This window comes from Bos mutus, chromosome X (assembly GCF_027580195.1).
Source record: "Bos mutus isolate GX-2022 chromosome X, NWIPB_WYAK_1.1, whole genome shotgun sequence".
NCBI lineage: Eukaryota > Metazoa > Chordata > Mammalia > Artiodactyla > Bovidae > Bos > Bos mutus.
In genome coordinates, this window is record NC_091646.1 from 84,954,319 (window position 1) to 84,967,787 (window position 13,469).

Consider the following 13,469-nt stretch of genomic DNA (forward strand, 5'->3'; position numbering starts at 1 on the left):
CTTCTAGAAAGCATATTATAAAGAAATTTAAGAAGTGTTGGTTAATTATAAGTTCAGTATGAGTCAGATGTGACATCCATAAGAAAAACTGGTAATAGCCAACATTCATTAGACTCAGAATAAAAGAGTTTTTGGTGCATGTGTGTGTGTGTGTATGTGAGCACACGCGCATGTTAACAGAGTTGTCTTGAGACAGAATGGACTGCTTAGGATATGTAGTGAGTATCTTGTTACTCGGGGTGATAAGATGTAGTAACACTTGAAGACTATAGTCTGGAAGGTATGCAGAGAAAAGACTGGAGTCAGGGAAGCCAGATAAGAGGAGGCATCTGCCCTGGCAGTTACAACTCCCTTTCTTCTGTGCTGATGTTTGATCTACCACCCCACAGCTCAATATATTAGGAAAGAAAAAGACAATTGCTGTGCTCTTCTCTTTCTCTTCTCTTCTTTCCAGTTGGTACTGGGACAGTGAGCAGGTTAGTGACCACAAAGTATGTTCAGCTTAACTTTTCCTTAGAGAAAAGTTAACTCATCGTCCTGCCTTCTCAGTTTATAGTAATTCCACCAAATATCTGGGGTTTCACTTTCAACATGCTTTTCACAGGAGCTATTTGATTGGAAATTAGAGCAGACAGGCAGAGAAAACTTGGCAGGGTGATATAACCTTCAACAAGTGGACCATCCAAAGTCCCAGGAAAATGAGATTAGGATTATACTTCTGAGTTAGAGGTTTTGAGAGACAACCCATATAACATCTATACTAGAGAAATGTTTCCTTTGTATTAATAATACTGCTAACATTTGCTATAAGCCAAGAGTAGAACCATTGTCATGGATTAATAAAACTTCAACAAATTCTACTGTAATTCTCCCCCATTTTACAGATAAAAAATATGTCACTGAGAAGGTAAATGTGATTTGTCAAAGACCACACCACTTGTCAGTGACTAAAGTCTGTTTTGTGTCCAAGGAGTTTATTTCTGGGGGGGGAAGGTTTGATTGTTATTTTATAGTTACTTTGGGCAGAGTTCCCTAGAAATAGGTGCTAGAACAGATGGTAAAGTTGTCTGGACTATGCCATGTGTAAAGCTCCCTTCTGGATCCTTTGCGAGTATGGAGCTTGTCCTTATGATCCAAGATGGCTGGAAGAACTTCAGCCTTCACATCTAAATTCTAAGCATCAGGATGAAGTAAGGACCAAAGAATGGCCTTCTGTCTTTCTTAAAGGAGATTTCTCAAAAGTTCTGCCTAACATTTCTATTTATATATCACTTAACAGAACTAGATCACATAAATCACCTCTTGGAAATGTATTCCTTTACTCCACATGGCTTGGATTCCATCTGAAAATGAGGGCTCTGTTGCTAAGTAGGAACAGGAGAATGGATGTTAGGGTTGACACCCAGCACATTGGTTCTATGGCACATTAACTCATCCAACTTGTAATTTTGTGTCTTCACAGTGACTACAGGTATGTGGCAGCTGCTCTGGCTGTCATGAGAAATGTGACTCAGCAGATCAATGAACGCAAACGTCGCTTGGAGAATATTGACAAGATTGCACAGTGGCAAGCCTCTGTTCTAGACTGGGAGGTAGGACACTTTCACCAGCAGGGACACTGGAGAGTTAAAATACCTTAGCCAGAACCTCACATTTTAGCCAAAGATGAAAAAAGAGTAATTATATTTGAAAAGCAGGAGAAAGGATTTAGATTAGAGCCAAGGCAAAACTCACTGCTAATGAGAGGTGTCGTGTACTTAAATAGCTTTCTAAGAAAGTTAGAGAAAAGTCTGTAGTAAAAGTTTACTAGGACTGGAAAGATTCATTTCCTTGGGTGTTACTAAGAAACAATTGGGTTGACTCAGTAAACTTTCAAAGCTATTTCAAGTCCTGGAATTTTATTACCACCAGATAAATACTTGGATAAGTCGTAATATATAAAAATCCATTCCCAGACCCAGAATGCAAGGTTGGTTCTCTGATGCAGGCCAGCCAACATACTTCTTTTCCTCTTGTCAGGGATCACCTCACCCTGACATATCTACTAGTTCTATCGAAGCCTGCACACTTGAGGTCAGGATCATCATCCCTGCCCAAGTGATAGACCACATTCTGTTGTTTAATCATCTGATCATAAAAATAATCCCTGAGTCTTAATTCTATTGGAAACAATCATGACTTCTCTGAACTCAGAAAGCCTTCAGTGAAGTCACTAAAGCTTTGTCATCTGAAATGTTCACTTGAAGAAGATATACAGAGCCTAACAACTAAATAGAGATTTTGCCTCTAATGCCATAGTTCCTCTGAAGTTCCTGAGGTGTCTGTTCAGTAGAAACAGTGATGGGAGTTTTAATACCTCACAGGTACCTATATGTTAAGTACGGTATTTATTGTTTGTCTCTTGTGCCCATCAGGAGAACCAGGAGTAATGACATTTCATATTTATCTCTTAGGCCCAAGTTATAAAATATGACAGTTCATAGCTAATATAACCAAGATGGAAAAAGCTGGACATGCTACCACAGAGGAAGAGGCAATCTTAAGCCTTGTGGTCATAGTGTAAAAGTTGAGTCAGCTCCCCATTCCACTCGCCTCCACACAGGTATAATTTCCTGTAATTTGAGAGGTAGTATTCCTCTAACTTCTCATATAGTTTAGCACATTATAAGGGGATTAAATATCAGCCTTAGAGTTACTTAACCAAGATCCAGGAAAAAATCATCTTTCCTTTGTTCTGTGACCTCTGTTGCTCTTTAATGTAAATGGCTGGAAATGTCCACAGTTCTGAGCAGCGGGCATATTTTTGAGTCTTATTTAAAGGATAGTATCCCCATATAGAATAGAAAACAGCAGTGATTCTTTGAGGTGCAGGGAAAGGAAGGAAACATCTAAAGAGATCTTCTTGCTCATAAGAAGCCAGCACTGGCACAGACTTATTAGAAAATCACAGATTCTCTTTCCCTTCGTCTGGTTTGCTTTGGCTAGTTGCCTGATCAAATGACCTCTAGCAAGGAAAACCACTAAACCATACAGGTATGACCTAAATCAAATCCCTTATGATTATACAGTGGAAGTGAGAAATAGATTTAAGGGCCTAGATCTGATAGATAAAGTGCCTGATGAACTATGGAATGAGGTTCGTGACATTGTACAGGAGACAGGGATCAAGACCATCCCCATGGAAAAGAAATGCAAAAAAGCAAAATGGCTATCTGGGGAGGCCTTACAAATAGCTGTGAAAAGAAGAGAAGTGAAAAGCAAAGGAGAAAAGGAAAGATATAAGCATCTGAATGTAGAGTTCCAAAGAATAGCAAGAAGAGATAAGAAAGCCTTCTTCAGCAATCAATGCAAAGAAATCGAGGAAAACAACAGAATGGGAAAGACAAGGGATCTCTTCAAGAAAATCAGAGATACCAAGGGAACCTTTCATGCAAAGATGGGCTCGATAAAGGACAGAAATGGTATGGACCTAACAGAAGCAGAAGATATTAAGAAGAGGTGGCAAGAATACACAGAAGAAGTGTACAAAAAAGATCTTCATGACCCAGATAATCACGATGGTGTGATCACTGACCTAGAGCCAAACATCCTGCAATGTGAAGTCAAGTGGGCCTTAGAAAGCATCACTATGAACAAAGCTAGTGGAGGTGATGGAATTCCAGTTGAGCTATTTCAAATCCTGAAAAATGATGCTGTGAAAGTGCTGCACTCAATATGCCAGCAAATTTGGAAAACTCAGCAGTGGCCACAGGACTGGAAAAGATCAGTTTTCATTCCAATCCCAAAGAAAGACAGTGCCAAAGAATACTCAAACTACTACACAATTGCACTCATCTCATACGCTAGTAAAGTAATGCTCAAAATTCTCCAAGTCAGGATTCAGCAGTACATGAACTGTGAACTTCCAGATGTTCAAGCTGGTTTTAGACAAGGCAGAGGAACCAGAGATCAAATTGTCAACATCTGCTGGATCATGTAAAAAGCAAGAGAGTTCCAGAAAAACATCTATTTCTGCTTTATTGACTATGCCAAAGCCTTTGACTGTGTGGATCACAATAAACTGTGGAAAATTCTGAAAGAGATGGGAATACCAGACCACCTGACCTGCCTCTTGAGAAATCTGTATGCAGGTCAGGAAGCAACAGTTAGAACTGGACATGGAAAAACAGACTGGTTCCAAATAAGAAAAGGAGTTCGTCAAGGCTGTATATTGTCACCCTGCTTATTTAACTTGTATGCAGAGTACATCATGAGAAACGCTGGACTGGAAGAAACACAAGCTGGAATCAAGATTGCCGGGAGAAATATCAATAACCTCAGATATGCAGATGACACCACCCTTAAGGCAGAAAGTGAAGAGGAACTCAAAAGCCTCTTGATGAAAGTGAAAGTGGAGAGTGAAAAAGTTGGCTTAAAGTTCAACATTCAGAAAACAAAGATCATAGCATCCGCTCCCATTACTTCATGGGAAATAGATGGGGAAACAGTGGAAACAGTGGCTGACTTCATTTTTGGGAGCTCCAAAATCACTGCAGGTGGTGACTGCAGCCATGAAATTAAAAGACGCTTACTCCTTGGAAGGAAATTTATGACCAACCTAGATGGCATATTCAAAAGCAGAGACATTACTTTGCCAAGAAAGGTCTGTGTAGTCAAGGCTATGGTTTTTCCAGTGGTCATGTATGGATGTGAGAGTTGGACTGTGAAGAAGGCTGAGCGCCAAAGAATTGATGCTTTTGAACTGTGGTGTTGGAGAAGACTCTTGAGAGTCCCTTGGACTGCAAGGAGATCCAACCAGTCCATTCTGAAGGAGATCATCCCTGGGATTTCTTTGGAAGGAATGATGCTAAAGCTGAAACTCCAGTACTTTGGCCAGCTCATGTGAAGAGTTGACTCATTGGAAAAGACTCTGATGCTGGGAGGGATTGGGGGCAGGAGGAGAAGGGGACGACAGAGGATGAGATGGCTGGATGGCATCACTGACTTGATGGACATGAGTCGGAGTGAACTCTGGGAGTTGGTGATGGACAGGGAGGCCTGACGTGCTGTGATTCATGGGGTCGCAAAGAGTCGGACACGGCTGAGTGACTGAACTGAAATGAACTGAACTGAAGCCCATAAAGTCTCAGGTACTCTGAAACTTTGGCTGGCTTGCAGGCGTCTCTTTCTATACCCTTGATGGGATTCTCTGTAATACAAGTTTCCCAGCAGCAATTGACTTTTTTTTTTCCTTTTTTTTTTTAAATTTTATTTTATTTTTAAACTTTACAATATTGTATTAGTTTTGCCAAATATCAAAATGAATCCACCACAGGTATACATGTGTTCCCCATCCTGAACCCTCCTCCCTCCTCCCTCCCCATACCATCCCTCTGGGTCGTCCCAGTGCACCAGCCCCAAGCATCCAGTATCGTGCATCAAACCTGGAGTGGCAACTTGTTTCATACATGATATTATACATGTTTCAATGCCATTCTCCCAAATCTTCCCACCCTTTCCCTCTCCAACAGAGTTCATAAGACTGTTCTATACATCAGTGTCTCTTTTGCTATCTCATACACAGGGTTATTGTTACCATCTTTCTAAATTCCATATATATGTGTTAGTGTACTGTATTGGTGTTTTTCTTTCTGGCTTACTTCACTCTGTATAATAGGCTTCAGTTTCATCCACCTCATTAGAACTGATTCAAATGTATTCTTTTTAATGGCTGAGTAATACTCCATTGTGTATATGTACCATAGCTTTCTTATCCATTCATCTGCTGATGGACATCTAGGTTGCTTCCATGTCCTGGCTATTATAAACGGTGGTGCGATGAACATTGGGATACACATGTCTCTTTCCCTTCTGGTTTCCTCAGTGTGTATGCCCAGCAGTGGGATTGCTGGATCATAAGGCAGTTCTATTTCCAGTTTTTTAAGGAATCTCCACACTGTTCTCCATAGTGGCTGTACTAGTTTGCATTCCCACCAGCAGTGTAAGAGGGTTCCCTTTTCTTCACACCCTCTCCAGCATTTATTGCTTGTAGACTTTTGGATCACAGCCATTCTGACTGGCGTGAAATGGTACCTCATAGTGGTTTTGATTTGCATTTCTCTGATAATGAGTGATGTTGAGCATCTTTTCATGTGTTTGTTAGCCATCTGTATGTCTTCTTTGGTGAAATGTCTATTTTGTTCTTTGGCCCATTTTTTGATTGGGTCATTTATTTTTCCTGGAGTTGAGCTGTAGGAGTTGCTTGTATATTTTTGAGATTAGTTGTTTGTCAGTTGCTTCATTTGCTATTATTTTCTCCCATTCTGAAGGCTGCCTTTTCACCTTGCTAATAGTTTCCTTTGATGTGCAGAAGCTTTTAAGTTTAATTAGGTCCCATTTGTTTATTTTTGCTTTTATTTCCAATATTCTGGGAGATGGGTCATAGAGGACCCTGCTGTGATGTATGTCAGAGAGTGTTTTGCCTATGTTCTCCTCTAAGCAATTGACTTTCTATCCCATGGAACATTTTTCCCCTTTCCACTACTTGGAATACTATCTAATTCCTCCATGTGCTCTGAGCCTCCAGTCCCTGCATCTGGGGTCATACAATACTAAGAATAGCTTGAAATTGTTTGCCCTGCTCAGGAAGCTTCAGTCACACCCAACTTGAAAGCAGTGAACTATAATTTAGAGATTCAGCATCTCAGAAAAAATTTTATATTTTTATGTCTATAGGTCAGGGGGGAGTGAGAAACAAAAAGGCAAATCTGAGGTAGGATTGATAGGAGGCAGTTACTCTCTCCCTCTTTTGTAAGCATGATTGATTTGTCCTCTAATCTCATCTAAGCCCACACAACCCTGCTTGAAAAAGCCCTTATTTATCTAAGTTAGTTAGAAGAAAAATTCTTTGTGGTTAACTTTTCAGACTCTGTGGTCACTGTGGAACTTACCAGATGCAGAGAGGTTGCACTCTAGGAAGGCTTTTCTTTAGCAAGGCCTGTTGGGTACATCTCAGAAGCCAGGCCCAAAGTTTCAATCAAGGCACCATAACTAGTCTTAAACACTTCTAGAATGTCAGTGTCACTAGGGCTTTTAGTGAATTCCCTGAGCAACAACCCTGGTCATGCTTATGCACATGTGTGTGCATAAACATACACATGCACATGCACATATGCATACACATGCACACCTTGTAATGATGGTGAAAGTCTGAGAAGCCTATTTCTCAGCAAGGCCAAATAGCAAGTCAATGACAAAACTAAAACTTGAATCTAGTCTCCAAATTCTTTTTTTTTTTTTTTTTTTGGAGATACAAATACAAGCACTTTGTTTTAAAAAGTAAACACAAAAGATAGATGTAAATTCAAAAGTGTTTAAATACTTCCATTTTGAATAATTCAATTAAGAGGGTATTCTTTTCACTGCTGCACCACATACTCTTGTAGCCTTCTGCTTCCTGCAGCCCAGTTGCTGTCTTTTATGATATTACAGGGACTTGTTTCTGCAGTAAAGTGTCCATATCTAAGAAAGAGAGGAAAACTCTCTTGGGGGTGGGGTGAAATCCAAATCCCAGTAAGGCTAAAGGTGGATGAGTGCCGGAGCCTCCCCCAGAAAGAAACAGGATGTGTCTGTTCCATGGCTGGTTGGCTCTTGGCTTAGGTGGTCCAAGATCACTGGTTCCTTTCATTGTATATTCCACCTACCCAAGCAGTTGAACAGGCAGAGAGAAGCTCTGCCAGCTTGCCAGCTTGGTGCGGGCTGCTGTGGACAAGGCTTGCATATCAAGAAAATGAAGCAGTGCTTTTCTCTTTCTGCCACTCCCTTACCTCCTCCAGATGTTTGGAAAAACAAGGTAGCTGTTAAAAACATCTACAGAATAATTCAAGTTTAATTTGTCAAATGAAAAAGAACAGTCATAGAAGGAACCTTCAGAGCTTAATATCACTTGAAGAGAAATTAGGAAAAAGGGTGGACAGTTGGTAGTATACAGGCAATAGCAATTTTTGCCTTCTCAATAAATCAGAGCATTTGGCTGGAGAGCAGGACATCTTGTATTATATCCACACCTGGCCCTCCCTTAACTTATTCCATGAACATTCTGGGTCTTTTTGCCCACCTCCCGTTACCATCCTTCTCCATGTCAACCTATGGGGCTTAGAATTCTTCGAGTACCCCCTGCTCTGCCTCACCCTCTAGGGCTCCTGAAAGTCAGTACCAGTATCACCTATACTTCTAAATAATAAGTCCCTTGGACAGCTTAGGGGAGCAGCAGGAAGAAGAACCTGCACCCAAGAATTACAATTTCTTGGAAATTTCTATTTCTAATTTCTCTGATGCTGATATTTGGTTAAGCTGTCACTTTGCTACCCTTCACATGCATTAGATCCACTTGAAGGGAAGGGAGAAGGAGCATATCCCTGACAGCTTCTTTTTATCTTTTTTATTTTTTTCTGGAGATTTTTACCAGGATCCCAAATTTGCAGCTCGTATGTAGGAACTTGATTGTGTGTAGTTGTGATTACTTGTTCATAACACCCCTCCCCTCAACAGCCTGATTGTACAACACTCAAGAGCATGTTCTAGTTTACCATTGGAGTTCCGAATCCAAAGAATTTAGAGGAAACACAAAAGCCCAATGTGATGGAGGCAGCAAAAACATCTACTTAAAAGCTAAAGTGACTGGATGAAGCATGCTCCTGGGACCATTAGATAAAATGTGGAGCTGAATGTATTTGTTAATTCCATGCCCTCCTGCCAGCAGGAAGAATCAAAAATAAACTATGAGAAGGATAGCATTTCCCTTGTCCTTCTCTCCCTTGATGTTCTCAGGGCACAGCCCCACACAAGATAATTAGCCTGTAATTAGAATGAGGTGCTAGAAACTGAGATATCGAGATGAATGAGATGTGGCCTTGGCTATCCAGTGAGGGCGAATATGTCCTAGGAAGAGCAAAATCATGGAAGAATAGAAGAAAACAGAAGGCATGTAGGGGAAGAGGAGGTAAGAAGTGATTGCACTCGAGGGGTCAAGGCAAAGAACTATGTGGTGCAAGTGGGGCAGAGGGGCAAAGAAGAGAGCTCTAAACTCTAAGGTCTCTCTCCCTTACATGAACTGATTTGATGCTCTCAAGCAGCCATGTAAAGTGGGTTAAACAGAAACTTTTGTATTAGCCACATTGTTTAAATGAAGAAGCAGATTGATGGTAATTAAGCTACCTCCTAAGGAAGTGAGTTGGTGGCAGCACTGGCCCCAGAACCTCATACTTGACATTCCCACCTTAGAAATCTTCCAAGGCAGCTGGTTGTTCCATTATGGGATCATTATTTTGCTGTGGTTTGATGGTTTAAAGCATGACAATTAGAGGGACTCTGTCCTATATTCTTTCACTGTGGCCATATTACTTCTAATTTCTCTGACATTGGTTTAGGAGTAAATAACAGTACCTCCCTTATTCATCAGAGGGCAGACAGAATGAAAACCACAATCACAGAAAACTAACCAAACTGATCACAGGGATAACAACCTTGTCTGATTCAGTGAAATTATGAGCCATGCTGTATAGGGCCACCCAAGATGGACAGGATATGGTGGAGAGTTCTGACAAAATGTGGTCTTCTGGAGAAGGGAATGGCAAACCACTTCAGTATTCTTGCCTTGAGAACCCAATGTCAGCTCAGTTCAGCTGCTCAGTCATGTCCGACTCTTTGCAACCCCATGAATCACAGCATGCCAGGTCTCCCTGTCCATCACCAACTCCTGGAGTTTACTCAAACTCATGTCCCTCAAGTTGGTGATGCCATCCGGCCATCTCATCCTCTGTCGTCCCCTTCTCCTCCTGCCTTCAATCCCTCTGAGCATCAGGGTCTTTTCCAATGAGTCAACTCTTCGCATGAGGTAGCCAAAGTATTGGAGTTTCAGCTTCAGCATCAGTCCTTCCAATGAATACCCAGGACTGATCTCCTTTAGGATGGACTGGTTGGATCTCCTTGCAGCCCAAGGGACTCTCAAGAGTCTTCTCCAACACCACAGTTCAAAAGCATCAATTCTTCAGCGCTCAGCTTTCTTCACAGTCCAACTCTCACATCTATACATGACCACTGGAAAAACCATAGCCTTGACTAGACGGACCTTTGTTGGCAAAGTAATGTCTCTGCTTTTCAATATGCTATCTAGGTTGGTTATAACTTTCCTTCCAAGGAGTAAGTGTGTTTCAATTTCATGGCTGTAATCATCATCTGCAGTGATTTTTGAGCCCCCCAAAATAAAGTCTGACACTGTTTCCACTGTTTCCCCATAACCCCATGAGCAGTATGAAAAGGCAAAAAGATATGACACTGAAAGATGAACTTGTCGGGTCATAGTTGCCCAATATGCTACTGGAGAAGAGTGGAGAAATAGCTCCAGAAAGAATGAAGAGACAGAGCCAAAGCGAAAACAATGCCCACTTGTGTTTGTGACTGGTGATGGAAATAAAGTCCAATGCTGTAAAGAATAGTATTGCATGGGAACCTGGAATGTTAGGTCCATCAATCAAGGTAAATGGGAACTGGTCAAATAAGAGATGGCAAGAGTGAACATCGGCATGTTAGGAATCAGTGAACTAAAATGGACTGGAATGGGTGATTTTAATTTTGATGACCATTATATGTACCACTATGGGCAGGAATCCCTTAGAAGAAATGGAGTAGCCCTCAGAGTCAACAAAAGAGTCCAAAATTCTGTACTTGGGTGCAATCTGAAAAATGACAGAATGATCTCTGTTCGTTTCCAAGGCAAACCATTCAATATCCCAGTAATCCAAGTCTATGCCCCAACCACTAATGCTGAAGAAGCTGAAGTTGAGTAGTTCTATGATGACCTACAAGGTCTTCTGGAACTAACACCAAAAAAGGATGTCCTTTTCATCATAGGGGACTGGAATGCAAAAGTAGAAAGTCAAGAGATACCCGGAGTAACAGGCAAGTTTGTCCTTAGAGTACAAAATGAAGCAGGGCAAAGGCTAATAGACTTTTGCCAAGAGAATGCATTGGTCTTAGCAAACACCCTCTTCCTACAACACAAGAGAAGACTCTACACATGGGCATGACCAAATGGTCAATACCAAAATCAGATTGATTATACTCTTTGCAGCCAAAGATGGAGAAGCTCTATACAGTCAGCAAAAACAATACTTGGAGCTGACTGTGGCTCAGATCATGAACTCCTTGTTGCCAAATTCAGATTTAAATTGAAGAAAGTGGGGAAAACCACTAGACCATTCAGGTATAACTTAAATCAAACCCCTTACAATTATACAGTGGAAGTGACAAGTAGATTTAAGGGATAACATCTGATAGAGTGCCTGAAAAACTATGGATAGAAGTTCATGACATTGTACAGCAGGCAGTGATCAACACCATCCCCAAGTAAAAGAAATGCAAAAAGTCAAAATGGTTGTCTGAAGAGGCCTTACAAATAGCTGAGAAAAGAAGAGAAGTGAAAGGAAATGGAAAAAAGGAAAAATATTCCCATCTAAATGCAAAGTTTGAAAGAATAACAAGGAGAGATAAGAAAGACTTCCTCAGTGATCAATGCAAAATAGAGGAAAACAATAGAATGGGAAAGACTAGAGATCTCTTCAAGAAAATTAGAGATACCAAGGGAACATTTCATGCAAAGATGGGCTCGATAAAGGACAGAAATGGTATGGAACTAACGGAAACAGAAGATATTAAGAAGAGGTGGCAAGAATACACCGAAGAACTATCCAAAAAAGATCTTAACGACCCATGTTACCATCATGATGTGATCACTCACCTAGAGCCAGACATACAGGAGTCCAAAGTCAAGTGGGCCTTAAGAAGCATCACTATGAACAAAGCTAGTGGAGGTGATGGAATTCCAGCTGAGCTATTGCAAGTCCTAAAAGATGATGCTGTTAAATTACTGCACTCAACATGCCAGCAAATTTGGAAAACTCAGCAGTGGCCACAGGTCAGTTTTCATTCCAATCCCAAAGAAAGGCAATGCCAAAGAATGTTCAAACTGCCACACAATTGCCCTCATCTCACACATTAGCAAAGTAATGCTCAAAATTCTCCAAGACAGGCTTCAATAGTACATGAACTGAGAACTTTAGAAAAGGCAGAGGAACCAGAGATCAAATTGCCAAATCCATAGGATCATAAAAGAAACAAGAGAGTTCCAGAAAAACAATTATTTCTGCTTTATTGACTACTCCAAAGCCTTTGACTGTGGATCACAACAAAATGTGGAACATTGTTAAAGTGATGGGAATATCAGACCACCTTACCTGTCTCCTGGGAAATCTGTATGCAAGTCAAGATGCAACAGTTAGAACTGGACATGGAACAATAGACTGGTTCCAAATTGGCAAAGGAGTATGGCAAGGATATATATTGTCACCCTGCTTATTTAACTTATATGCAGAGTTCATCATGAGAAATGCTGGGCTGGATGAAGCACAAGCTGGAATCAAGATTCCTGACAGAAATATCAATAACTTCAGATATGCAGATGACACCACTCTTATGGCAGAAAGTGAAGAGGAACTAAAGAGCCTCTTGATGAAAGTGAAAGAGGAGAGTCAAAAAGTTGGCTTAAAACTCAGCATTCAGAAAACTAAGATCGTGGCATCTGGTCCCATCACTTCATGGCAAATAGATGGGGAAAAAATGAAAACAGTGACAAACTTTATTTTGGGGGGCTCCAAAATCAGTTCAGATGGTAACTGCAGCCGTAAAAGTAAAAGACGCTTGCTCCTTGGAAGAAAAGTTATGACCAACCTAGACAGCATATTAAAAAGCAGAGACATTACCTTGCCAACAAAGGTCCACCTAGTCAAAGCTATGGTTTTTCCACTAGTCATGTATGGATGTGAGAATAGGACCATGAAGAAAGCTGAGTGCCAAAAAAAAACTGATGCTTTTGTATTGTGTTGCTGAAAACTCTTGAGAGTCCCTTGGACTGCAAGGAAATCAAACCAGTCAATCCTAAAGGAAATCAGACCTGAATATTCATTGGAAGGACTGATGCTGAAGCTGAAGTTCCAATACTTTGGCCACTTGATGTGAAGAACTGTCTCATTGGTAAAGACCCTGATGATTGAAGGCAGGAGGAGAAGGGGACAGCAGTAGAATGACATCACCGACTTGATGGACTTGAGTTTGAGTAAACTCCGGTATTTGGTGATGGACAGGGAAGCCTGGCATGCTGCAGTCCATGGGATTGCAAAGAGTCAAACATGACTGAGTGACTGAACTGAACTAAACAGTACATCCCTTATTGGGTTATGAGTATAAATAGGAGCATGTGGCACAAGATTCGGGGCACACAGTAATATTCAAGATAATAGCTATCATTATGTGGAAAGTACACTTAGAAAAGTACACTTTTCTAAGCACTTTGTATGTTATATAATTCTTGCAACAGCCAGATGAGGTTGGTCATATTATCATCATTTTAAATGAGGAAACTGAGTAACAGAGAA

General features: G+C 40.9%; 1 protein-coding gene across 20 annotated transcripts in view; it reads left to right on the plus strand.

The window, feature by feature from the left end:
- The window catches only part of ARHGEF9 (Cdc42 guanine nucleotide exchange factor 9), a 554,493-nt gene that overhangs the window by 490,841 nt on the left and 50,183 nt on the right, over nucleotides 1-13,469 (plus strand). For all 20 annotated transcript variants that reach the window (XM_070366260.1, XM_070366265.1, XM_070366259.1 and 17 more), the window contains one exon: nucleotides 1,463-1,592. In XM_070366260.1, the coding sequence (XP_070222361.1) occupies nucleotides 1,463-1,592 (130 nt within the window). The remainder of the gene's footprint in view (nucleotides 1-1,462; nucleotides 1,593-13,469) is intronic.